Below are 26,779 nucleotides of genomic sequence, written 5' to 3' on the forward strand. Positions count from 1 at the left end.
CGTTGCTACAAGCAGGACTCTGTATTTCAGTCGGTGATGGTGGGAAGATTTGCCTCAGGATGGTAGATCTGACTTTTCAATAAGCTTCTGGAATTGAAGGGCTGGACGTGGTCACTTTCTTTATTTCCTCCACCGGGTGTGGGAATGAAGAAATGGCAGAGAATGTTATGGGTTTTGTTCCTTCCCTGAAGTGGAAGATTTGGGACTTCGACGAACTAGGTTCCTTTCTAGAGGGTATCCGAGGTCAGGATTAAGGACAGCTGCCTGGACCTTGCCCCTGGCCTTTCACTGGTGCAGAATAGCCTGGGAAAGGCCCCGGGTCAGCCCTAACATTAGCAGAAAGGGGAGACTTCAGGGCTAACAAACAGGAGCTTTTATTTCCCTGTTTCTGCCAGAGCAACACAAAATTGCAGTTGCTCCTTTTTAAAATTACCGCTCAGATGGTCCTGAAATTAGGCTAAACTATAGTTAAGTACAACAGGCGAATCAAGCTTCAGCGAGAGACCCAAGATTTAGACCAGAGGAGACAACCTGGTGTTCTCCAGATGTTTTAAGTTCGACTTCCCATCAGCCTAAGGCAGTCCCCAAGGGAATTCTGGGGGTTGAAGCCCACACATCTTCAAGTTGCTGAGCTTGAGAAACACCAGTCTAAGGTGTAACGATCAATGGGCAGGGATTACGGGAGCTGTATTCCAAGACAGCTGGAGGGCATCACTTTGCCTATTCCTGATTTCATCCCTAAACCAACGTTATCTTTCCAGCCACGCTCCTGCCCTGTGATTGGGGGGGAGGCTGTCAATCACAGATTTTTCCAGCATTTCTGTGCTAGCTGGAAGGGTAAAGCTGCAGCTCTCCCAAAATGTTGGGAGTCTTTCATGTTGCGAAAGGCAGAGCCAAACCAGGATTGCCATTGTTCTTCTTCTCCTTCAACAGTAGCCAATTATCCACTAAATCGGTGAGCTGTATCCCTTCTCACGCAGGGACATTAAAGAAAAAAGCGGGACCAATTTGACTGTTTTTGCTTTACCATTAAATTACAAAAAGGCCAATTAAAATACAGAAAGGCCAAAGAAGAGCTTGAATGAAATGTCTGTGGGTGGGATTGCACTTTGGGCGAAGCTGTAGTCTGACTTAGTTGGTGATGGCTGGGTACATTGTCTGAGTGGGGTCTGTAAAACCACGGTTCATCACTTAGCATGATGCATGAACCTAAGCAGTTATGATTTATTCAACAAATCAGAGATAAGCAAATCCAGTCAGGGTTTTGCTGGCTTTACAAAGGGTTGGTTTATACTGATCGACTGGCCACCTGCATGCTGGGTACCAGTCTGTGAAACAGGCAAGGCAATTGTCCAATAAGAGCCTTCCTAAATACACCTTTGGGTGGGGAACATCCAGCAGGAAGAGTTCCCAGAGGCTGAGCAGAGAGGATTTTTCCTACTCCTGGACCCAGAACAATTCAGGAGGGGAAGAGATTGACCAACACTGTTGCTCCTTGTTCTCAGCACTGAGAGAGCCATAGACATGAAGGTGATCACTGCTTGTTTTTTCATACAACGGAGGTATGGCAGTGGAGAAGTCAAGATATGCAGACCAGCTCTTCATATTTGTCCTCTTCTCATTGATACGAAGAGGAATAACGTGTCCTTTTCATCTTCTGTGTCTTCCATAACTTGTGCCTGCACTTCAGAAGTTCCCATCACCTCCAGTCCATCGGGTGTGGAGGCAGTGGGACAGCGTAGGCAAACTTCCCTCACAAATTGTTTTAGTTCAGTGCTTGAAAGACTCAGCCGGAGTTGACTGTGATCCACAAAAGGAGACCCAATAGTAAGTCTTTTTTTTATTATTTGAATTAAAGGTTATATAGATAAAAATGAATATAAAACTAAAAAAACCAACATATAAAAAGAAAAGAAAGAAAAAGAGAAAGATGAAAGATGACTTCCCTCTCCCTCCAAAGAAGTATATGTATTATCAGTAATTTAATACCTTCTCTAGTGTTATTCCCCTTCATGGGTCACTGCCTTGTCGTGGCGAAGGGGCTTGCATAACTCAGTGGAGCCATGAGCTCTACCGTGCAGGGCCACCCAAGACGGACAGGTCATGACAGAGAGTTCTGACAAAATGTGGTCCACTGGAGAAGGAAATGGCACCCCACTCCAGTATCCTTGCCAAGAAAACCCCATGGACAATGTTAAAAGGCTAAAAGATATGACGCCGGAAGATGAGCCCGTCAGGTCGGAAGGTGTCCAATATGCTACTGGGGAAGAGCGGAGGGCAATTCCAAGTAGCTCCAGAAAGAGTGAAGCGGCTGGGCCAAAGCCGAAAGGACGTTCAGCTGTGGATGTATCTGGAAGCGAAAAGAAGGTCCGATGCTGCAAAGAACAATATTGTATAGGTACCTGGAATGTAAGATCTATGAACCAAGGCAAGCTGGATGTGGTCAGACATGAGATGACAAGATTGAACGTCGACATCTTGGGAATCAGCGAACTGAAATGGACGGGAATGGGTGAATTTAATTCGGGTGACCATTATATCTACTACTGTGGGCAAGAAACCCTTAGAAGAAATGGAGTTGCACTCATAGTCAATAAGAGAGTGGGAAAGGCAGTAATGGGGTACAACCTCAAAAACGACAGAATGATCTCAGTGCGTATCCAAGGCAAACCATTCAAGTCTATGCCCCAACCACTGATGCCGAAGAAGCTGAAGTTGACCGGTTCTATGAAGACCTACACCACCTTCTAGAACTAGCACCAAAAAAAGTTGTCCTTTTCATCATAGGGGATTGGAATGCTAAAGTAGGAAGTCAAGGAGTAATCGGAATAACAGGCAAGTTTGGCCTTGGAGTACAAAATGAAGCAGGGCAAAGGCTAATAGAGTTCTGTCAAGAGAACAAGCTAGTCATAGCAAACACTCTTTTCCAACAACACAAGAGACGACTCTACACATGGACATCACCAGATGGTCAATACCAAAACCAGATTGATTATATACTTTGCAGCCAAAGATGGAGAAGCTCTATACAGGCAGCAAAAACAAGACCAGGAGCTGACTGTGGCTCAGATCATGAGCTTCTTACTGCAAAGTTTAGGCTTAAATTGAAGAATGTAGGGAAAACCACTAGACCTCTCAGGTATGACTTAGATCATATTCCTTGTGAGTACACAGTGAAGGTGATGAATAGATTTAGAGGATTAGATTTGGTAGACAGAGTGCCTGAAGAACTATGGACGGAGGTCCGTAACATTGTACAGGAGGCAGCAACTAAAACCACCCCAAAGAAAAAGAAATGCAAGAAAGCAAAATGGCTGTCTGATGAGGCTTTACAAATAGCTGTGGAAAGAAGGAATGCGAAAAGCAAGGGTGAAAGGGAAAGATATAAGCAACTGAATGCAGATTTCCAGAGAATAGCAAGGAGAGATAAGAAGGCCTTCTTAAATGAACATTGCGAAGAAATTGAGGAAAACAATAGAATGGGGAAGACCAGAGATCTCTTCAAGAAAATTGGAGATATGAAAGGAACGTTTAGTGCAAAGATGGGCATGATAAAGGACAAAAAAGGCAGGGACCTAACAGAAGCAGAAGAGATTAAGAAGAGGTGGCAAGAATACACAGAAGAACTATACAAGAAAGATCTTAATGTCCCTGATCTCCACCCTGGTGTGATCACTGACCTTGAGCCAGACATCCTAGAGAGTGAAGTCAAGTGGGCCTTAAGAAGCATTGCTAACAACAAAGCTAGTGGAGATGACAGTATTCCAGCTGAGTTATTTAAAATACTAAAAGATTATGGTTAACACGTGCTGCACTCAATATGCCAGCAAGTTTGGAAAACGCAACAGTGGCCACGGGATTGGAAAAGGTCACTTTATGTTCCAATTCCAAAGAAGGGCAATGCCAAAGAATGCTCAAACTATCGCACAATTGCACATTTCACATGCTAGCAAGGTTATGCTCAAAATCCTACAAGCTAGGCTTCAGCAATACATGAACCGAGAACTACCGGATGTACAAGCTGGGTTTCGAAGAGGCAGAGGAACTAGAGATCAAATCGCCAACATTTGCTGGATCATGGAGAAAGCACGAGAGTTCCAGAAAAATATCTACTTCTGCTTCATTGACTATGCAAAAGCCTTTGATTGTGTGGATCACAACAAACTGTGGCAAATTCTTAAAGAGATGGGAGTACCAGACCACCTTACCTGTCTCCTGAGAAATCTGTATGCGGGCCAAGAAGCAACAGTTAGAAGCGGTCATGGAACAACCGATTGGTTCAAAATAGGGAAAGGTATATGACAAGGCTGTATACTGTCACCCTGCTTATTTAACCTATATGCAGAGTACATCATGAGAAATGCCAGGCTGGAAGAATCACAAGCCGGAATTAAGATTGCAGGGAGAATCATCGACAACCTCAGATATGCAGACGATACCACCCTAATGGCAGAAAGTGAAGAAGAACTAAAGAGCCTCTTGATGAGGGTGAAAGAGGAGAGTGCAAAAGCTGGCTTGAAACTCAACATTAAAAAAACTAAGATCATGGCATCTGGACCCATCAATTCCTGGCAAATAGAAGGGGTAGAAATGGAAGCAGTAACAGACTTCATTTATTTGGGTTCCAAGATCACCACAGACGGAGACTGCAGCCATGAAATTAAAAGACGCTTGCTCCTTGGGAGGAAAGCCATGGCAAGCCTAGATAGCATATTAAAAAGCAGAGACGTCACCTTGCCAACAAAGATCCGCATAGTCAAAGCTATGGTTTTTCCAGTAGTAATGTATGGCTGTGAGAGCTGGACCATAAAGAAGGCTGAGCGCCGAAGAATTGATGCCTTTGAACTGTGGTGCTGGAGAAGACTCTTGAGAGTCCCCTGGACTGCTAGGAGGTCAAACCAGTCAATCTTAAAGGAAATCAACCCTGATTGCTCATTGGAAGGATTGATAATGAAGCTCAAGCTCAGATACTTTGGTCACCTAATGCGAAGAGAGGAGTCTTTGGAAAAGACCCTGATGCTGGGAAAGATGGAAGGCAAAAGGAGAAGAGGACGGCAGAGGATGAGATGGTTAGATAGCATCACTGAAGCAATGAGCATGAAACTGAGCAAACTCAGGGAGGCAGTGAAGGACAGGAAGGCCTGGTGCAATATGGTTCATGGGGTCACAAAGAGTCGGACACGACTTAACAACTAAACAAAAATGTTATTAAAAAAAAAAGCCCTCTTTGTCCCCTTTCTCATCCCTAAACAATAACCAAATTATAAACAATGTTCAACAATTAATCTATTCAGCAAAAACATTGAATGCCAGTAATAATAAACTTTATTTATTTATTTATTTAGCGTATGGCATCTCATACATGGACTTACGTTAAATATTAGCACTTAGCCTAAGTTAAAAACACTTTAAAATACAAATGCTAAAAAGCTCTATATTCAAATACCATTGTCTAGGCCCTCTAACCATTGAAGCGCAACATCATTTATATTAAAAAAATCAGATACTGGGCCAGTGTATGCCCTCAACTTGCAGCTGGTCACGATGTGATCTATAGTTTGACACACAGCCCCACAGTCACACTGAGGTGAAGGTGCCATACCCCATTTATGCAATGAATCCTGGCAAACGCTGTATAAGGTGCGAATCCTGTTCAAGGTCGTCCATTGCCGGCAAAATAGATCAAAACCTGGCACTTTTTGCGTAGGGTCATCTACGTGCCTTCCTGTGTCTGGGCATTCGATGACCCATTTAACTTTCCACTGGGTTTTGATGTTGAAGTTGTTATACAGATGTTGTGCAAGGAGCAATGGAGGTCCCAATTCCCCAGCCAACAATTCCCAAAGTAAACTATATATTTTAAGTGTAAACAAATAGGTCTATTTTGCATTTTAGCTTCTAAGTTTTTTCTGAGAAATGAAACCTAAAAGATCTCTCCCTGTAAGCATACAAAAGACCAGTTACAGTGGTACCTTGGGTCACGAAGTTAATTCGTTCTGTGACTCTGGTCGCGACCCGAATTGGTCGCGACCCGAATCAAATTTTCCCATAAGGTTCAATGTAAATACGGTTAATCCATTCTGACCCCTATGAATTTGGTCACCAACCAATTTTGGTCGCCAACCGAATCAAATTTTCCCATAAGGTTCAATGTAAATACAGTTAATCTGTTCTGAACCATATGTATTTTTTTTTTAAACCACAAAAATATGAAACGAAGTACAATACAGTACAGTACGAAGAGAGAGAACACTAATCTTGCTCGAGGCGACTTCTGGTGTGGAGGACAGGAAGGCGGGTGGGGAGGCGGTTATTTTTTGGAGGGAGAGTCCCCCTCCCTACAGGAAGCCACGACCATGTGTCACAGCAGGGAAAATGGCCGCGGATCCTGTTCGTCACCCGATGCGGAGTTCGCGAACAGAAGCAAAATTTTGCGAACAGTGCTGTTTGTGACCCGAATTGTGCGTGAACAGAAGCGTTCGTGACCCGAGGTACCACTATATAATGATATGTAGTAAGTCTTTGGTGCTTGAGGAAATAGAGTCATATCAACGCATTCATGATCACGGTGATTTATCACAAGCTAACACTCTGGCTCAATCCAGAATCAACCAGCCGCTTCTCATGCTCTTAAAGCACAATTTCAACCATTTGTGACAGGGGAACCTCTCTCAGATACTCAGGGATGCCTGACAAGGGCTTCTCTTCAAGAGCCTGCAGGGAGAGATGATGGGCCCCGACGCTTCCTGCCCCACTGCCAATGTTTAATTCCTTGGAAGAAGGGCTACACAGATAATGAGAATAGAACGCTTCATTCGCACTGATGTATTTGAGGACTCAATAATAGGACACTTCTTTTTTATATAATAATTTTTATTAAAGTTAAAAAAGCAAAGATAAAAAATAATGCAAAATTAAGAAAATATAAAAAGTAAAAAAAAAGACAAGTGCAGAGGAAAAAAGGGGGAGGGAAGGAAGAAAGGAAGGTAGGAGGGAGGGAGAGAGAGAGGAAAGATGAAAAAAGACATATAAAGAGATGATTTCCCCTTCACCAAGACAAGTACAAACAATTTCAATAACTTATCACCTTCTCTAAGATTTCGACCAAGGATCTCTTCTTCCCATGTCTTATCTCTTATCTATAAATATTATAAAGCCTCATCAATCTTAATCAGCAAAACTCCATTAAGGGTTACCGGAAATAACAACATATATATATTAACCTTAATCAAATAAATCAGTTTCACATTCCTGAGTGCGTTGTTGCCAAATATCCTCAGATTCTCCCAAAGTTAAAATACTTTCCCCCATTCTGTATTCGTGGGTCTCTTCTCCTTCAATTATAATCTTTAGCTCTTTCTGGTTGCCTCTATTGTCCAGCCTTCAAAATCTCCTCTTATCATGTTTTTCTCTAACCCACAACATTTCCCCTTGGGAAGACTTCTTATACTTTGATTCAATATCTTCATATATTTTTAATAGGATTTTAAACAACCCACAGGAAGGATTCTTATAATTAGTCTCAAAATCTTATTTCCAATCCATCTGGCCCCTTAGTCTGTTAAAAGCTTTCCAAAATCAATGTTCTAATTGTCAGTTTCAGCTGTTGGTCAGTTTCACTGCCTCAGGCAATAGGTAATCAGGGCAAGGAAACAATATAGTTGCAAGTTAACTACCGACAGTGGGTGGGCAACTAACTCGCAGCAGGGAGTCAATTAGCAGCAGGAACACAGTAGCACAGCCGACTCCCCGAACGCCCTGGGCAACTCCGGCTTACCATACGCCAAAAGCGCAGCAACCCAGAGACAATCAGCAGGCAATTTGAAACCAGATTAAAACAGCCACTCCAACTCATGATAAGAAAAGCTCCAGGAATGCAAGGGCAAGGCAGACAAAGGAAGAGGATTAAAACACAACAGAAACCGGCTGCCGTCAAGGCGAGGGGAAGGAAGATCACAATGGGCAGATGGGTAGCCCAGGGCAAGGGGCGGAACCGAGGGGTAACTGCGGGTCAAGGGGGAAACCCTATAAAACTACTGTAAGGAACCGCGCCAAGCCAATCCTGGCTTTGTCTGTAACCACTACGCATTACGCCTGAATAAACTAGCTTTCGTCCGAGCCTGTGCCTCACAAGCTTTTTCTTCAGTGCCAAATGCAGCGAACCTTATACTAATCATGCTTTTGCTGTTTATTTCAGAATAATTTTTAAGTTCCTAAATTTACATAAAACGTTTTGCTGAGGATTGAAGGAGAATCACCTAGTGTAATGAAACTTGCCTTTCTGAAGGTTCTTAATATCCAAAAAGCAGTCAAAAAGAGCTTCCAGAAGCGACTGAGAGGAATTGGGCAAACCCAGTGTCTGTTTGAAGGCTCCAAACTGTGGCTGTGGCAAAGCTGACTCTCCCTCATCTTCCAGAGCTCTAAAACCTGCCAGAGACCGCTGTTTTATGGTCTGCTTGTGGGAAGCCCCTGTATGGAGCACTTATGGGTGATCTCAGGTCCTCCCCTTTATCCAGGGAGGAATTTTGAGGCACTGATCTGTTTGTTGGCTACTCGTTCTGCTCTGCAAAAAGGCAAGCTGTCTTCAGTCCACCGTTGCTTCCCCGGAAGTCCCAATAATAGGACACTTCTCAACCTAAATGCATGTATTTTATTTTTGATTTTTACAGGTAGTTCTCGGGTTACGATGGTAATTGGGACTGGAATTTCCATTGCTAAACAATGCAGTTCTAAAGCGGAACATCGCATGACCACATCACTTAGGGACGGCAATCCTGGCAGTCCTGGCCCAGGACCGTGCGAGTCGTTAAGTCAGGATCTGACGTGACCAGAATGTGGGAAGAGGCAGGAGCCCCAGGCAAGCAAGTCAGTGGGCGAGACCTGTGGGGAGGTCAGTATAATATAATTAAGAATCAGTTTGGTGCAGTGGTGAAGACAGCAGGCTAGAAACTGAGAGACTGTGAGTTTTTGTCCCGCCTTGGGCGCAAAGATAGCTGGGTGACTGTGGGCCAGTCCCTCTCTCTCAGCCCCAGGGAGGAGGCAATGGGAAACCACTTCAGCAAAACCTTACCAAGAAAACTGTAGGGACTAGACCAGGAATTGGACATCATTGAATGGAAAAAAACAAAATAATAATCAAGTTTAAAAGAAGCCAAGAGGGAGAAGGCCTTATCAAGAGGGAGAAGGCATGGCCATTACATGGGGAGGTCCATAGAGAAGGCATTTTTGCTGGGTGTCCTCTGAGCTTGGTTGACTGGAATTTGTACTGTTTGTGGCATATACACCACTTTTGCCCATTTAATAAATTTATTTCCAAAATACATGTTTTCCAAAATGTTAAGCAAAAAAAATCCAGTTCAAATTGTCAAATGCTTTGTCTGCATCAAGAAATATCAATGCCAGTACTTTTTCATTATGTTCTTCCAAATATTCTAGTATATTAAAAATACTGCCTATATTGTTGCACAACTCTCTTTTAGGTAGAAATCCTCACTGATCTTCAGGATAAAGTTCTGCAAAACACCTTTCATTCTTTCAGCTAAAACCATAGTAAATATTTTATAGCCATTGTTCAGTAAAGAAATTGACTGATAATTTTTGGTAAAGCAGGATCTTGTCTTTCTTTAAGAATTAAAGCAATACTTGCTCCTTTCCAATTTTCTGGATTGCATCCATTTTCCAAAATAGAATTCACCATTTTTTGCAAAGGTTTATCAGTTCATCTTCAGATCATTTATAAGAAGATGCAGGTAATCCAACTGGTCCTCATGAGGCAGAGTTTTGACACAGGTTCCGTGTAGGAAGATAGATCCTCCCTCCCTCTCAACCAATTTCCCATGGGGGGCAGTATTTATTTCTGTACAAATTTGGTCTTCAGGCTTTCAGACATCTCTCCTTGGCAAATAGGGATTTTTCAGAAGTTTTGTCCATGTATGCCCCCACTTTTAGGGAGAGAGTGTCAGGCAGGCATCATTGTACAGATAGAAGGAGGGCAGAAGGGTCTCTCCAGCCAAGGGAGCTTCCGAGAACGTGTAGAGCAGGGCTGCGGTCTGGGCATCAAAAAAGGTCACCTGTCTCCCTTCACAGTTGAGAGAGATTCGGATCCTCTTTGGATTCTTAGTCAGGGGCAGTTTCGGGTTTTCAGGGTAACCATTGGCCTGGTATGTCCCTCCCCATTTCCCAATCTCCCAAATCCCCTCCTCAGGACAAGGATGTATGTCATCCTTTCTGTTCACTGACTTTTTGACCACTCCTACATACCATCCCCCCTCATATCCTACAGTGACTTCCCAGAAATGTCTCCCTGTTGAGAACCCCTGACAGCCAAGGACGTATTGCCAATTTTCAAATCTCACGGGGTTTTTAGGAAGGTACTGATATTCAGGAACTTCTATGACATTTTTAGAATCCTCAGAGAGGCGGAGGGCAGGATGGGCTGTGTCTGGATCCAGAATTACGTTTGCTGTAAGGGGGAAGAGGAGGAAGGAGAAGAAAAACAGCTTCAGCTGCAGGCCTGCTTTGAGTTGTGACTCCCAATAGATCAAACCTAAGGCCTCCTATCTGAAAGGACATCACCTTCCAAGGACCCCCTCCAGGACTGGAACACTCACCACTTTTTCACCAACACCTAAGCTTTGCCTAGTCCTTCCGACTCTTCCTGCTGCTTCACACCCTCCCAGCAATTTTGCCCCTCAGTCTCATTCGCTTCCATCTTGCAGGTGGGAAGAATGGGGTTGGGAGCAAAGAGTGTTTGGCTTTGCCTTCAGTGAGTTCCTGGGAGGGCCAAGATGTGAACAGGGACTCCTTCTGGAGCATTAATTCAGAGGATGTGGCAGAGCAAGAGGCTGCCATGTTTCAATCCTTAACTGGCAGAGTCAGAGAGGTCCCGAGAGTTATGGGCCCCTGATGGAAGGGAAGTGTGATGAAGCTTCACCCTCTCTGTATGAGCATCATGATATCACATGCATGTACAAAAGGGGAGGATCCTGTATAGCATCCAGGGACCTTTACTTTCATCATTTTGATGGACCATAAGATGGAGGCAACTGGGCATTTTCCTGGTGCTCCATCTTTGCCATTTGCTTTGGCCAACAGGACCTGATTCCTCTGCTCCCAATGACTTGCTCTCTCGCCAATTTAGTCAGGCAGTGAATTTGACATACTGATTGATAATAGTAACGCTGAAGTAGAAAAGCAACCGAGGAGCAAACCCTTTGCAAAGTACAAACCCTATAAATCCAGGGAGCGTTTTCTTAGGTCTGGTGCCAAGAACCAGGTGGGCAACCTTTTCAGACTCAGCCTGCAAAAGCCTTGAAGTTTATTTGCAAGCAGTGCTTCTGATCTCACATGAGGTCACAGCCTCCATACTAATTGTTTAAGCAGCCTGACATTTTCCACCCTTCTTTGTAAGCATGGAGAACTAAAGATGCTGCTGCTTCTAGGAGTCTACTCTGACGCTTAAAGGAGCCACATTGTGTTTCAGGCTAATGCTGGGGAATGAAACATGTCTGGCTGCTTTAATAATAGCCCAGGGGTGCTGTGTCCTTGCAAGGGTCAAAATACTGATTCTGAATCTTCTCCAAAGCACATGCAGCCCAAAATCTCACAATACCTTCTCACTTCCCCCTCAAAGACACTGATTGTGGCTCCTTTGTGCTGAGGAAGCCATAATCTGCAGGCTGCCCAGGTCTCTAGGGAGGAACATCAGAAGCTCCCAGAAGCCACCAGCTCTCCACAGGGCAGCTCTTGTGGGACAGGAGGGAAAGCCCCTTTGACAATCCACCTTCAGCAGCAAAATATCCAGGACAGCCCTGTCTGGCTCTGCCTTCTTATTGACTGCTGGCAGGAACAGGGCTCAGCTCTGCGTCTGGCACCAAAGCATCTTAGGAAAAGCGTACCCTGGTCCGTGGCAACAGGAAGCAGCACAGCTCAGCCATAATATTGGTGGAAAATCAAGAAGGTGCTCAGGGCAGCCAATGGCAGCCTCTTCTAGATCACAGCCACCAATGTGGAGGAGCTAGAATGGAGTCAAAGGCTGCCAAAGATGAAAAAATTGGGGCCACCACCTTGGGATTCTTTCTTCTTGGAAGGATTCTCGCATTCATTATTGCTCAAAAACAAGAGGACAATGTTATTGGCCTGACAGGAATTCTGTGCTCATTTCAGCACCGGCCCAACGTTTTTGCATTTGTCCAGATAGTTCATTCCACAGTGAGGCTGACTTCAGTTTTCTGGAATACTCATACTGAACCTTCATAGCTTTAAGGTGTCTGATAGTATATTTTTCTGTTCGTTACTCTATTCTATTTCTATTAAGGTTATGGGCATCAGAGTTTAAAACAGGAGGTGAGAGATTCTTAAAAGTCATATTTACCTTTCTGCAGCTGAAGTCCGACCTCCAGATTATCTGGGGAACAAAAGGGAGAGATTCAGCATCTCATCATTGAAACTGGATCAACAGCAGGGCCTCCCTACAGATAGAGTCTTCTTTGCTTTCCCTGGCCTCCAATCAGGAAATAAAGAATAAGGAAAGTGTTTTTTTAATCAAAATACTACTCCAAACTGAAACTGGACGCCAAATATTCAGACTCAGAACCCCAAGATAAGGGCCATTCTGATCAGTGCATGTGGATTTGGGAAAGAAAGGAGAGATGGTCAACCGTCTCTAGATAGCAGTTCCCATTTTTAGCTTGAAAGTCTTTAAGGAGAGAAATCAGAAAGCTCCTGTTCTCCCTCCATGTGCCCAAGATGCAGAGCCCTTTCTACAGAGAAATGAAGGTGTTTCTTCCACTGACCCTGAACTCTATCCCTCTTTGATCCCTCCTGACACTAACACAGAATCTCCCTTTGATGTTCTGGGATCAAAATGTCATCCAGCGTAAAACCCCTGCGGCTGTTTTTTGTTACCTCTGAATTGTTTCATGACGCCTTTCAGAAACACACTGATATCACTGTAATCCCAGATTCTCCACTTCAGCTCTAGAGGAAAACCCACTGGATTCTTTGATGGCTTTTTTGCCCAGTGCCTGGTAGAGGGAAACAACGTTCTTTATCATCCTGCCAATGGAAGAGGCTTTCTAAAACATCAGAGTGTGCTTGAGGAATGACTAGCTAATTGAATATGGGCTGGGCACCATGGCAAGCCAATGGATCCATAGCTGGCCCAAAATTGCACTCATCCACCCTCATCAAGCTAACTGATGGATCTAACAGAGGCCACCAAGTCTCAGTCCTGGGCCTCTACTCTTTAAAATTCTTGTGAATCACTTGGACAAATGGGTGGATTGGATCTCTCCAAATTTGAAAAAGGCTAAATTTGTGAGGTAGGTAATAGTGTAGAGGATGGATATAACACTGAAAGTACTCTTGATGGAACAACATTAATGCAATGAAATGGAATAGAAACAAATGAAATTAATAGTTGCAAGGGTGGCCGGATACAAACTGATGATGAATTTAAACCAGCAGCATATTCTATCACAAAAAAATGCATGAAGAGAGGCAAAGTTTGCAAATCAGGGTTAGTGCTACTTCCACTTTGTTCTGTGCGGAAGGGTTGACTTTTCTGCAGCACATTTTAAAAAGAGTTTTGGAAGAGGCTCAGAGAAGGGAAACCAAGTTGGCTGGAAACCCAGTCCTTTGAAGAGGGGTGGACAATAAATGTTTAGCCTTGAGCAGAGAAGACTCACAGGGGATGTTGATTGTGGGACCAACTACTAGGTTGTTCATGTCTCTGAAGGGGAGCCTCCTGCTTCGCTTCATCAGATTTGAGCAAACTGTGTCTCCAATATGATGTTGCAAAGCAGCACCCAGCTCCTAATCTGTGGAGGATCGTCCCACTTTGCTTCACTTCTGTTGCAAATGGAGAAGCACCTGTTTGCAAAGCAAAGTGGTCAGTCCATGCAGATAAGCTTCTCTGCAGTGATCAGTGCTGCATTGAGACGATCATGGTTGATCTGCGAGACCTTCCAGATACCAAGAGAGGTGGGAATCCCCTTCCTAAGATGGGTTCAGGCAGAGGCGGGACAGCCTCCTGCCATTCAAGGTTTACTTTGGACTCCTGCAAAAAATTAGGGGTTGGATCTCACGGCCTCCGTGGCCCTTTCCAACTTCAGGATTCTAAGGAGATGCGATATGCTCAATTCCGGACAACTTGGAGAGAACTGAGAATTGAAACTGCAGAAAAGATTAATTTTTTTTTTAAAAAAGGAAGTACAAAATACTTCCTTATAGAAAATGTTTTTCACTGAAAATGAGATGGAAAAATGATAAATGATTTTGATAATGAAAATGAGTGAGAAAGCCTGGGGACAAATGTAATATTTTAGTATCAGATGGTGCTTCTTATAATTAATAATAATCATTAATCATGTAAAATATTGCTAATTATATTAAGGTCCTCTGAGGAAATACCTACAAAGCCCTGAAATAAGTTATATTTAAGTTGAATTATTACTAAATACAAACAGAGCTTTCCAAAATGGGAGCCAGCAGGAGGAGCTGCCGATCTCTGGGGTCATAAAGAAGAAAGAGGGTGGATTCACTTACTTCTTCAAGATGCTTCCAATGTCCTAAAGAAAAAGAGACAAAGACTGAAAGGAGCCATTTCCAGTGAAGAGAATTAAATTCTGAAATTCACAAAATAAATGAGTGAATCCTCTGGCAACCACACACAAACAGACTTACAAAAAGCACCTCCATATTTTTTTAAAAAAACCTATCCCATCTGCCTTTTCCCCCCAGTCATTCACCTCTTTTAGAGATGAATTACTTATTTGTTGCTTTTTTGTCTTAGAAAAATTACAGCCTGGCTGAATCCAACTCGATTATACAGTTTATGGTATACATAATAAAACATAATAATGAAAAGAAAAGAATATTTTAAAAAGAATATAATGTATCATAGAATGGAAAGAAATCTGGCACTGATGCTTCAGGATCAATCTCTGAAGGACAGTTGGAAAATCCAGGTGGTTACAACTTTGTAGAAAGTCATCAATGGGGGGGCTCTCCTTGCCCTGGAGATTAGGCTGACCCACAGGAGGGGAAACCCTCCAAAGAACTCCCACCACCACGTCCCTTAGCGGTCATAGGAACCCGAAGGAGGAATTCTGAAAACCATTAAGGGCTGAGAGATAGTGACCAATACTTTGAATTGGATTGCTTCTGCATGTCCTGGTTTTTCTGAATTATGCATCCTGACATATCAGCCATCAGTCTTCATATTTTCCAATTTCCTTCTCATGGAAAGAGTCAAAAAGAGTAGTTCTGTGGTGGGTCTAAAGCAGTCCACTCCACTCCATCATCTCAACTTCACTCCTTACCCGTAAGAGTTTGCGAGATGGCTGCTGATACTTCTCCTCCATCTCCTGGATGAGATCCTCAAGAGAGGAGGGTTTCTTCACGTGTTTGCCCAGACGCCTGTCCCTTCTTGACACAATCTCCTTCTCCGTCTCTTCCATTCTGGCCAGCAGAAGCTTCTCCTGTTCTTCCAACCAGCGTCGTAGTTCTCTGAACTCAGCCACTGTGTTTTTTCTCTTTCTTTTGATTAAGTCCTAGAACAAGAAGATGGAAAAATTAAAGGTCATAACTATTATGATAATTAACTGATTCACTGAATAGTCCAGAATTGATATGGGAGAATTTCTTACGAAGAAAATCCCTTTTGACTTTGCACCCATTTTGACATCAACAAGAGCAGTGGGAAAGGTTTGTAAAAACCAAAAAAAAAAAAAAAAAGGGTCCACTTTGAAAGTTCCAAAAAAAAGATAGAAAGTTTCAGTTCACATTTTTCAATAAGATAAAATATCGCTTGTGTGAATAGAACTGAACTCCTGTTTTATAAACCATGGTTTATGTGATATGTGCACTTAACCCAGCCATCAATCATTGACGCAATTGTGATGAATAATCCATGGGAGATCCCACTCAAAGAAACCTTTCATCTTCTGAAACAGATTCAGGATGGGTTCACTTCTTAGGAAAAGCATTACTGACAAACAGACCACAGTCTAATGTATTGTCGAAGGCTTTCACGGCTGGCATACGATGGCTGGTGTGGGTCTTCCGGGCTATGTGGCCGTGGTCTTGAAGTTTTGTTTCCTAACATTTCACCAGCACCTGTGACCGGCATCTTCAGAGTGCAGGAGCACAGGCAGGAGCAGTTCTCTCTGTGCCCAGGGTGAAGTGACCCTTCTGTGGGTATTTATAGAGATCTGGGGGTGTGGGGTGTGGGTGGGGTTGGGTTACTGAGTGGCTGCTCAGACCACAGTCTGTTAGCCTGGAAGCTCATCACCGCTGGATCAATACTTACAAGCATCTCCTGCATTTTTTGTTCTGTTTCTCTTCTGTATGTAAGAATTTTTTCTTTCTCCTCCTTCTGAGCCTTCAGGCAATCCCCAACCTGGATCTGAAGAGAAAATATATTTCTTGAGTGTCTTTTCTTTTTGAGGTTTTCTGTAAAGAATTACAGGTGAGAGGAAATCAAGTTAGAATATATGATGCTTTTTTTAGGGATATTCCCCCCAGCCCCACCAAAAAACTGTACTTAGCCATCTTTTTTACCAAACAAATAGGTTTAAAAAACCCCATGCTATACATTCCATATAGCATGGAAAATAGGGAAGGAAAAGAAATGCATTCCCATGAAATTACATCAAAATTGTTTCTCAGGTGCTTCACTTTTACATTTAGAAACTCTTGGGAGAGGAGCTGGGGGTAAGTGTTTTCTTTCTTAGGTCCCAAATATTAAGGGGGGAGGCTCCTTTTTCAGTGGTGCAATCAAAAAATTGTGCCTTGAACGTTTGAAAAATTAAACACTCTCATAACTAAATCAAGCAACTCATACTCACAAGTGCAAAATGACAGTGTTTCTAGAGAGTGTTGCAAAAATATGGTGTGGGCAGGAGAGGGTGAAGGACCCCAGGAGAAAGCCAGAAGTTTCTTCAACACCCCGGGGGAGTGTTTTCTTTCCAAAAGGAAAGTCGAAGGTCGATGGTCCCAAGGGGAAGTAACTAAGAGGTCCCACCGTGCTATAAATACATAATGGAGAAACATCTGTCTTTTGCCAGCTCACCTTCCCTAATTTTGATAAGGAGGATCTAATCTCAATCTCAGTGAGAAGATGAACTGGGAAGCCAGGTGGAGAAGGAAACACTGCTGGATTTTCTTTCCAGGAACACCTTCGTACATTTCCTGTTCTCCTTGACCAAAACCATAATGGAGCCCTCAACAGCCCTGAGTGCAGACCCCAAAGAACAGTCCTGCTGGATCAGGGCAAGCCCACTTGGCCCAACATTTTGTTTCTCAGTGGCCCACCTGATGCTTCTTCGGTGCTGCAACTAGGAGACAGAGGCAGCTCCCTTTCCTGCCATTCTTTCCCTTCTCATTGGGTGACTTTGGGCCAATCGCTCCATCTTAGCCCTGCCCACCTCTTAGGGTTGTGCTAGGCATGCATCCTTAAACTCCTAAGGGAAAGGCAATCTGTACATTAACAAAAAAGAAATAACCAATCATATCTCTGGAGGCCTGCTCCTCTTACAGGGACTTTTGATGTGTAATTTTGATGTGATAAAAGTGTTAATAAAATGGAGGGCATTCTCATTTCCTCTTCCATTTAATTCTAATTACATTTCAAAGCATGTTAAATAAATTGGATTTTCTGTCTTGCCACTATCCACTTCTCCATCCTGACCCCTCCTGTTTCCTGGAATGGACATAGCACTTGACGACCCAGGGCCCTTCCTCTCAGGGGGTCAACACACGTTCCTCCAAGCTCTGCTTGAGCAGAAAAGGACGATGGCATAAATTGTTCTGCCCTCCCTGCCATGCCCTCTTCTAGATCAGTAATGAGGCCCTCAAGGGGTGTCCTTGCACTTTTGCTGTGACAGCGATTAGTGGATTTGCCCGGCTCCTTTCTTCTTTCGACCTACCCTCAAAAGCATTGGGATGGATAACTGCAAAGAGGTCTCCATAACATGTGACCTGATGGGGCTTTCTTGTCATCTGAGGGACAAGACACGAGGGGTATATCTGAGCGGAGGTCTAGCGCTCTTCGGACAGAGGCCACAGCTCTCTTCACAAATGGCAGGCACAGGGGCGAGGTGTGGGGTGATTCTGGAGGGAGCAAGGAAGCGGGTCCAAGGAATGCCAGGGCAGGCATTGGATGGCTGCGTGGGAGCCCTCTATTTCAAGAACTATTATGGGATACAAAGCTAGTCCTCTCCCCTTTGGATGCTGAGTGGGACTCACTGTGCCACCATTTAAACTACGTGTGTAACTATGTGCAACAAAGTGTGTAACTACATGTACCGATGCACGTTGTGGGATAATTACAGCCCCCTAGTTGAAAGGTTTGTTTGAGCAGAGATAGAGAAGAAAGTTAAATATAATGCTCCATGCTTACTTAAGAATAAAGAAGAAACTTGTAGCATTTTTACAAATGAAACCGTATTCTGATGAAGGAGAGTCTTCAAGGATGACTAGTTTGGTAATAAACTGCAGTAAATTTCATTCACTCAGGCCCCTGGCAACAGAGAATGAGACCCCTCACTTCTTCACACCTGCCATCTTTTATCTTTAATGTTTTATTGACCTCATTGTAATTTCTTTGGTTGATGGTTGTGAGACGTCCACAAGGAACTGAGTGTCAGGTGGCATACGAGTTTAATTATTGTTAATAATAATGATAATAATAATCCTTCTTGCCCTCATGGCTTTCCAATTCCCATAGCTCTGGCTGGCAGCGCTCAGAGGTAGCCCATGGAGTAGGGAAAATGGATTGATGAAGTGACATCAAGTCAGTGTCGCCTCTCAGCAACCATATAGATAGATTAACTCCAGGAGGTGGAGTCACGGCACTCCCGAAATTAATAAAACTTAGCCACACGAAATCCCTCGTGGAAAAAGCACCAAGAGAATCATTGGTGACTGAATCAGCAACTCCAAGCTGGCAAACCTTGGCAGTGCAGAATTAGAGCTCTCTTCGTGCTACTCTTATTTTTTAAACACAGGTCCAGAGCTCCTTCACAAGAGTGCTCAACCTGTGCTTCAAAAATGAGTTGGTTGCTCCTTCCAAAGAGCGCTGTATCCATGGGCATTTGGAGCCCACGTTGTGCCTGACTGGTGCCCAGGCTGATGCCCCTGAGGAAGCCAGGGGTCTGCAGACAAAGCCCAAATGGCAATTGGGGGCCTGCCTAAGTACCTGGAGGGAAGGGGCCTTCCCCCAGCAAGCTACATGGCCAACAGGAGCTGGGCATATCGCAGTCCTTGACCGCATCATTGAGCTCATTGTCAACCAAGGGTCATAGTTTGCTTCCCAAACCAAAACATGTTGGGAGCAAAGCAAAGAACATGGAAATAGGGGTGGATACTCGACTGTATTTTAGTCTTTGATTGTAATTGTGAGCCAACTGCAACGGAATTTTATTTTATTAAACACTTGGTGTGTAATGAAAGTGCATTTTATCATGCACTTAGTGTATAGTGTATAGCGGAATGACAATACAGTTTCTATTCTATTCTATTCTATTCTATTCTATTCTATTCTATTCTATTCTATTCTATTCTATTCTATTCTATTCTATTCTATTCTATTCTATTCTATTCTATTCTATTCTATAAAAATGAGAGGGTCCTGAATGAAGCATCGTGTTCATTATATTCTGTACATAAGGTGGATTGATTGCATGATCAAGACCTTATCCAAAAGTGCCCTTTGCTATTGGTCATAAAATCAGCAGAGGGGGCTGGGTATGTCACAAGTTACATACCCAGGAAGTGAAACAGAAAGTAAAAATAAAGTAAAATAAAATGAGCTAGAAATACTGGTTTGTACACTCTCTGCTCCCACCCCCATCTGAAACAAACACCACACTTTTAGGGATGGGCATTTAGACCTTGCTCTCTGGAGAAGGCTCTGATGCTGGGACAGGAGGAAGGAAGGAGAAGAGGAGGAGGACCAACAGCAATGGGGACGGGCTCAGTTATGGCGGTGGTGGGGGCATCTGAAAGACCAGGTTAGGGACAGATCGTCACGGGAAAATCTACCTCTGTGGTCGCTAAGAGTCGACAACGACTTTATTGGGTCATTGGGCACTTAATCAATCAATCAATGAAATCAATCCATGTTCTTGCAACTCCAGGTCTCCACAGTGATTCCTCCTTGCCGTCAAGGCTGGCTCCTACCTGATACTCCTGGAAAGCCTCCTCCAGAGGAATCACCCGGTGGTCCCTGTGCTCTCGGGATCGCTCGCAGACCCGGCAGATGAGGGTCTTGTGGTGCTGACAGAAGAGCTTGAGGGGCTCCTGGTGCGTCCTGCAGAAGCTCCCTCCTTCCTCGCCCCCAGGGTCGCAGCGCTGGGCGATCTCCACCACACGCGCCAGCTGCCTGTTCGCGAGGATGTTCCCGGGCACGAAGGTCCGTCTGCACTGGGGGCAGGAAGCCTCCGACGGCGATTCCCCCCAACTGCGGGTCAAGCAGCTGCGGCAGAAGTTGTGGCCACACTCCGGGATGAGCACGGGGTCCTGGAAGTACTCCAGGCAAATGGGGCAGGTGGCTTCTTCCAGCAGGTCCAGCACGGGCGCCCCGGCCGCCATCGCCGCCTCCTCCGGCGAGAGCGAGAGCGAGAGCGAGAGAGAGAGAAGGGACTGCCCATTGCCTAAACGGCCAATCAGGAAACGGAGCAGGAAAAGCTCTAAAACTGGGCCAAAGTCCACATGGGGAAGTGACCTGGGTCACTCCCTGGAGGGGTCAAGCAGAGGGGCAGAAACATCGTAGAGTATGGAATCGGATCATTTGCCTGATGGAAACGTTCAAGTCATAGGCCCAGGTGCTCCCTGAGGGCAAAAGATGGATAGGAAGAGTAATCAGGCCAACCTAGGACGGGGGACCCGTCTTTGGAGGTGGGGGCCCATCTGGGGGGGGAGCATCTTACGGGTCCTTCTGCTCAAGGGCTGCGGGGAGGCTTCCCTGGTCACTGCGGGGCCCCCGAGGGGACATGGACAGTCCCAAAGCCCCCTTTATCTCCCCTTTCTCTCCCCCAGCCCTGCTCCTCCCCGCAGCCTCCTCCATGTTGGGAAATTGCTCTGCGCAATTCCCAGTTTGCCCCCCGGACCCTCCCATCCCAACCAGATTAGACCCAGTGCACGTGGCTCTCGCTTCAGCTAGCAAAAAATGGAGCTTGATCTTTACTTGTTAAATATCAGCCAACAGTTAAAACAGGAACTGGCAAAAACGGGATAAAAGGCTGCAAAAGAACAGAGAGATGAACAGCGAGCAACCATTTACAAAATCTCTATATCTGTGTCTTTCCCTGCGTCCTTATCAAAAGGGACATCACTTTTCAGTCCTGGGGATAATTAGCCTGGATGGTCCCAAAGGGTTATACAGCTTTTGGTTATTGCAGCTTTAACCCCTTTTTGTACAGAACAGCAGGAGAATAGAGGTGGAAAGTAGGACACCAGGTGATCCCTCCTGTATTCTGCACCATGAAGGAAACAGTTTGGAGGCTGAGCGGGATGTATCCAACATTATCCTTCTCATCCACTCCGTAATGAGTTGTACCCCCATGTGTTGTTTCAGGCACCACATCCCGATGCTTTGCTCAGCCTGAGGAGACAGTCCCGGACAACGCTTGGGAAGTGCATCTGCCACTGGATCACCAGCAGTACAGGTAATCCTCACTTAATGACGATAACTGGGATCAGAATTTCCATCACCAAGCGATGCAGTGGTAAAGCACAATGTCACATGACTGCATTGCTTAGCAATGGCAATCCTGACTGTCCCGGTTGCTGCTGATAAGCAAAAACTGCAGGTTGTTAAGCGAGGACCTCACGTGACAGCGGCTTGCAACTTTCTGCTAGCTTCCCACAAGCAAAGTCAATGGGGAAGCTGGCTGGAAGTTGCAAGTCCCAGGCTGCTTGCAAGCAGGCCGGAGGGCGGTTGAGTACTACAGAGTGAGGCGGGGGGGCTGCAGTGAGTGCGTGCAGGCTGGGGATGGGGCTGCAGTGTGGGCTGGGATCTCATACTCAATAGCAGGGCTCCTCAGGAGAAAACACTTGCACAGGGACATCTGCCTGGGTAACACCTGACTGGAAGGCGCCAGCCTGGCACAATGTAGGCTCCTTATGGCTGCTGTTCCGTGTTCTCCTGATGGTGGTCTCATGAACGCTGAGTTCACCAATGCAAGAGAGGCCTTTACTTCCTTAGACGTTGCTCTGTAGATCTTTGACACCTCCTGGAGTGTCACATGCCTTGTTCTTGGTCTGAACTTGTGATGGAAGACTTGAACGAGGAGGTCCAAGGTCATAGGGAGGGGGAGAGGAATCCCAAGCATCTCCTCAGCCCGCAGCCTGTGTGTGTGAAAACTAAGAGGATGAGACTGGCACCACCCTAAGGAATTCAGAGTGTTTAGTTGCGGTCATTGGGGGTTTGAGTTAGTCTGACGAGATTCTGTCTAGTAGGTGTAAGTTAATAAAGTAACTGAAGTGTTCCTGAATTGTCCCGCTAAGTTTCTTGGGCTGAACTTGACAGATCTTGATTGGTGGAGCACTCCTGGTGAGGGTAACTGTGGTGTTGAATGGCCTCCATCTGTACACAGTCTGCCTGGACTGGTGGAGTCCAAACACTTGGAAGAAGTTCTATAACCTTTTCCAGCCTGGTGAGCATCAACAACTGTTTTTTGGAGGCCCTCAGAAATCTCCTTTGTTCAAGCCATGACACACTTCCACATATCTGTGTTGTGGAAGATCAGACTTTGATCATGAATACCCAGAATTCTGTTCTTTAAATAAGGCAGGACCTCCCACACTCACACCTGATCCCATTGATTGAAACACCCGACTCCCATTTCTCCTTCACCCGATCTTCCTAGAGGTTCACCTACTTTGGCTTTGGATCATTTTCCTCAATAAATAAATGAACAAGTATAATCTTTTTGACTCATTTGTTTAACTGGATTCTCTTTATCTTGTTTTATGACTTGTGTGGAGGACAGATGATGTCATATTTATGCAGGAATACTGAAAATTTGAAAGATTCTCAAACTTAAGCATCACTGAATTCTTATACCAAACCAGACCTCCTTGAAAGGCTATTCTTCCCTGAAATATGCTTTGACCTGTAAAAATGTAACAAGTTTCTTCTCTCTTCTTAAGCAAGCATGAAGAATTATATTTAACTTTTTCTCAGGAAAGCCCCATCAGATCACATGTCATGGAGACCTCTTTGCAGTTACCTATCCCTATGCTTTTGATGGTGACATGGCTATTTATGGTATGATAAAGTTAATGTAGATTTTAAAAATCATTTTATTAGACATGCCATCTTGAGAATATGGAACAGATATAAATTTATAAAGTTCCTTTGTGGTTGTCTGCACAAGAAGCTTTTTATAGAAGAGAAATGATAATGGAAAATAAATGGCTCACCTATGGTGATGTATTGGAATTTCCTCAAAGGCATTTTAAATTTTAAATTTAAATTTAAACAAGAGAAGACTTAGCAGAGGGATATGTGTCTCAATGGTTTGTTTATGCTCAATTACAAGAAAGGTTTAAAGTGGATAAAAAGGTTTTGAATATAGTAAAACTGAGTTTCAAGTTAAATTATGTACCAGTGATGAATATGTTATTGCAAAGATGTATATACACTTTTATTGAGATTTGAGAGAGAAGATGAACAAGTTAAAGAGTGCATGATAAAATGGGCTAAAAATTTTGGTTGTAATGTACAGTTTGAATAAAAGGAAAATATGTGGCAGAAAGGATTAAAATTTACTTTGTGTTATAATCTAACAGAGAACTTTTATAAAATGAAATATCATTGGAATTTGTTGCCAGAAAAAACTTATATATGATAACATCAGCAAGACTCTTATATGCACAGAAGTGGAAGGACACGATGCTAGTTACGGTGGAAAAATGGATGGTGAAGTCGATGGAGTTAGCTGAGATGCCAAAATTGACAGCTAAGACATTGTGTAATTTTAATACTACTTGGAAACTTTCTGGACTTTTTGTGAGATATGAAAAAATTAAAAATTTTGTTGTACGGATTTAATGATTAGAAATAATATGGACTAATAGAAATAATGGAAGTTATGTTTTAACCTCAGAGTAAGAGTTGGATGTTTAGTGTTATTTGTATCTGTTGTGAAGAGGGTCGGAAGTCAATTTTCTTTTCAATTCTTCTCATTTTGTCTTTCACTCTGTTTAATTTTTTATATCTCTTATCTCTAAATTTTCTTTCTTTCCATATTCCCTTCTTAATATTAGTTTTAATTAGTTTTTTTATTGTTCTTCATAATTCTTTTTGTTTTACTACTATTTTATAGTGTATGCACCATAAATAAATAAATAAACAAACAAACAAACAAATAAATAAATAAATAAATACCATAAACTGTATAATTGAGTTGGATTCTCAATTTTTCTAAGACAAGAAAGTAAAAATAAATAACGCATCTCTAAAAGAGGGGAATCGCTGGGGAAAATTGACAAATGGGATGGGGTTTTTTTGAAAACAATGGGTGTACTTTTTGTATGTCTCCTTGTCTGTGTTTGTCCAGAGGATTCACTCATTTATTTTGTGAATTTCAGAATTTAATTCTCTGCACAGGAAATGGCTCCTCTCAGTCTTTGTCTCTTTTTCTTTAGGACATTGGAAGCGTCTTGAAGAAGTAAGTGAATCCACCCTCTTTCTTCTTTATGACCCCAGAGATCGGCAGCTCCTCCTGCTGGGTCCCATTTTGGAAAGCTCTGTTTGTATTAAGTAGCAGTTCAACTTAAATATAACTTATTTCAGGGCTTTGTAGATATTTCCTCAGACAACCTTAATATACCTAGCAATATTTCATATGATGATTATTATTAATTATAAGAAGCACCATTTGATACTAAAACATTATATTTGTCCCCAGGATTTCTCACTGATTTTCATTATCAAAATCATTTATCATTTTTCCATCTATCTCATTTTCAGTGAAAAAACATTTTCTTTAAGGAAGTATTTTGCACTTCCTTTTATTTTAAAAATCATATTTTTAATCCTTTCTGCAGTGTCCATCTTCAGTTAATGCCAAGATCTCCAGAACTGAATGGCATGCATCTCCTTAAAATCCTGCAGTTGGAAAGGGCCACGGAGGCTATGAGATCCTACCCTTAATCTTTTGCACAACTCCAAAGGAAACCTTCCATGGCAGGGGGCTGTCCCACCTCTGCTTGAACCCATTTTACAAAGGGGATACCCACCTCTCTGGATATCTAGAAGGTCTCGCAGATCAACCATGATCCATCTCAATACAGCACTGAGCACTGGGAAGAGGCTTATCTGCATGGACTGACCACTTTACTTTGCAAACAGGAGCTTCTCCATTTCTAGCAGAAGTGAAGCAAAGTGGGACGATCCTCCATGGATTAAGAGATGGGTCCTGCTTCACAACTTTATATTGGAGAGACAAGTTTGCTCAAATCTGATGCAGCGAAGCAGAAGGCTCCCCTTCAGAGACATGAACAACCTAATAGTTGGTTCCACAATCAACATCCCCTGTGAGTCTTCTCTGCTCAAGGCTAAAGATTCACTGTCCATCCCTCTTCAAAGGACTGAGTTTCCAGCCAATTTGGTTTCCCTTCAATAAGCCTCTTCCAAAATTCCTTTTAAAATGTGCTGCAGAAAACTCAACCTGTCAGCACAGAACGAAGTGGAAGTAGCACTAAGCCTGATTCAGAAGCTTTACGTCTGTTCCTGCATCTTTTTGTGATAAGTCACTGTGCTGATTCATATTCATCATCAGTTTGTATTCGGCCGCCCTTGCCACTATTAATTGCATTTCTCTCTATTAAATTTCATTGCATTACTTTTGTTCCATCAAGAGTACTTTCAGCATTATATCCGTCTTCTACGCTATTACCTACCTCACAAATTTAACCTTTTTCAATTTTGGAGAGATCCAATCCACCCATTTGTCCAAGTGATTCACACGAATTTTAAAGAGTAGAGGCCCAGGACTGAGACTTGGTGGCCTCTGTTAGATCCATCAGTTAGCTTGATGAGGGTGGATGAGTGCAGTTTTGGGCCAGCTATGGATATACTGGGTTGCCATGGTGCCCAGCCCATAATTAATTCCTCAAGCACACTCTGATGTTTTAGAAAGCGTCTTCTATTGGCAGGATGATAAAGAACGTTGTTTCCCTCTGCCAGGCACGGGTCAAAAAAACCATCAGAGAAACCGGTGGCTTTTCCTCTAGAGCTGAAGTGGAGAATCTGGAATTACAGTGACATCAGTGTGTTTCTGAAAGGCGTCATGAAACAATTCAGAGGTAACAAAAAACAGCCGTGGGGGTTTTACGCTGGATGACATTTTGACCCCAGAACAAAAAAGGGACATTCTGTGTTAGTGTCAGGAGGGATCAAAGAGGGATAGAGTTCAGGGTCAGTGGAAGAAACACCTTCATTTCTCCGTAGAAAGGGCTTTCGTCTTGGGCACAAGGAGGAGGAACATGAGCTTTCTGATTTCTCAAAGACATTCAAGCTAAAAATGGGAACTGCTATCTAGAGACGGTTGACCATCTCTCCTTTCTTTCCCAAATCCACATGCACTGATCAGAATAGGCCTTATCTTGGGGTTCTGAGTCTGAATATTTGGTGTCCAGTTTCAGTTTGGAGTAGTATTTTGATTAAAAAAACACTTTCCTTATTCTTTATTTCCTGATTGGAGGCCAGGGAAAGCAAAGAAGACTCTATCTGTAGGGAGGCCCTGCTGTTGATCCAGTTTCAATG

The 26,779-nt window shown here is 43.6% G+C and overlaps 1 protein-coding gene and 1 long non-coding RNA gene across 3 annotated transcripts in view; one reads left to right on the forward strand and one right to left on the reverse strand.

The window, feature by feature from the left end:
- LOC107326744 (zinc finger protein RFP-like) overlaps positions 1–20,595 on the reverse strand; it is a 163,869-nt gene extending 143,274 nt beyond the window's left edge. The window contains exons 1-7 of one of the 2 annotated variants that reach the window (XM_088128681.1): positions 20,185–20,595; positions 16,313–16,408; positions 15,324–15,554; positions 14,548–14,570; positions 12,907–13,025; positions 12,374–12,406; positions 6,885–10,462 (exon numbers count right to left, since the gene is read on the reverse strand). In XM_088128681.1, the coding sequence (XP_087984807.1) occupies positions 9,945–10,462; positions 12,374–12,406; positions 12,907–13,025; positions 14,548–14,570; positions 15,324–15,554; positions 16,313–16,408; positions 20,185–20,595 (1,431 nt within the window). In that variant the 3' untranslated portion in view covers positions 6,885–9,944. Of the gene's footprint in view, positions 1–6,884; positions 10,463–12,373; positions 12,407–12,906; positions 13,026–14,547; positions 14,571–15,323; positions 15,555–16,312; positions 16,409–20,184 lie in introns of those variants that run through there. The other variant, XM_088128682.1, reaches the window with a different exon arrangement.
- LOC148214074 (uncharacterized) lies at positions 19,916–26,673 on the forward strand. Its single transcript, XR_015793509.1, has 5 exons — positions 19,916–20,015; positions 20,142–20,828; positions 21,581–21,671; positions 24,658–24,680; positions 25,060–26,673. It is a non-coding gene; the product is annotated as an uncharacterized LOC148214074 (long non-coding RNA).
- The last annotated feature ends 106 nt before the right edge of the window (positions 26,674–26,779 follow it).

The sequence above is a fragment of the Python bivittatus genome, unplaced genomic scaffold (assembly GCF_059951505.1).
Source record: "Python bivittatus isolate LINGU-HERP-01145 unplaced genomic scaffold, Pbiv_v1 ctg000800_np1212, whole genome shotgun sequence".
NCBI classification, from domain to species: domain Eukaryota; kingdom Metazoa; phylum Chordata; class Lepidosauria; order Squamata; family Pythonidae; genus Python; species Python bivittatus.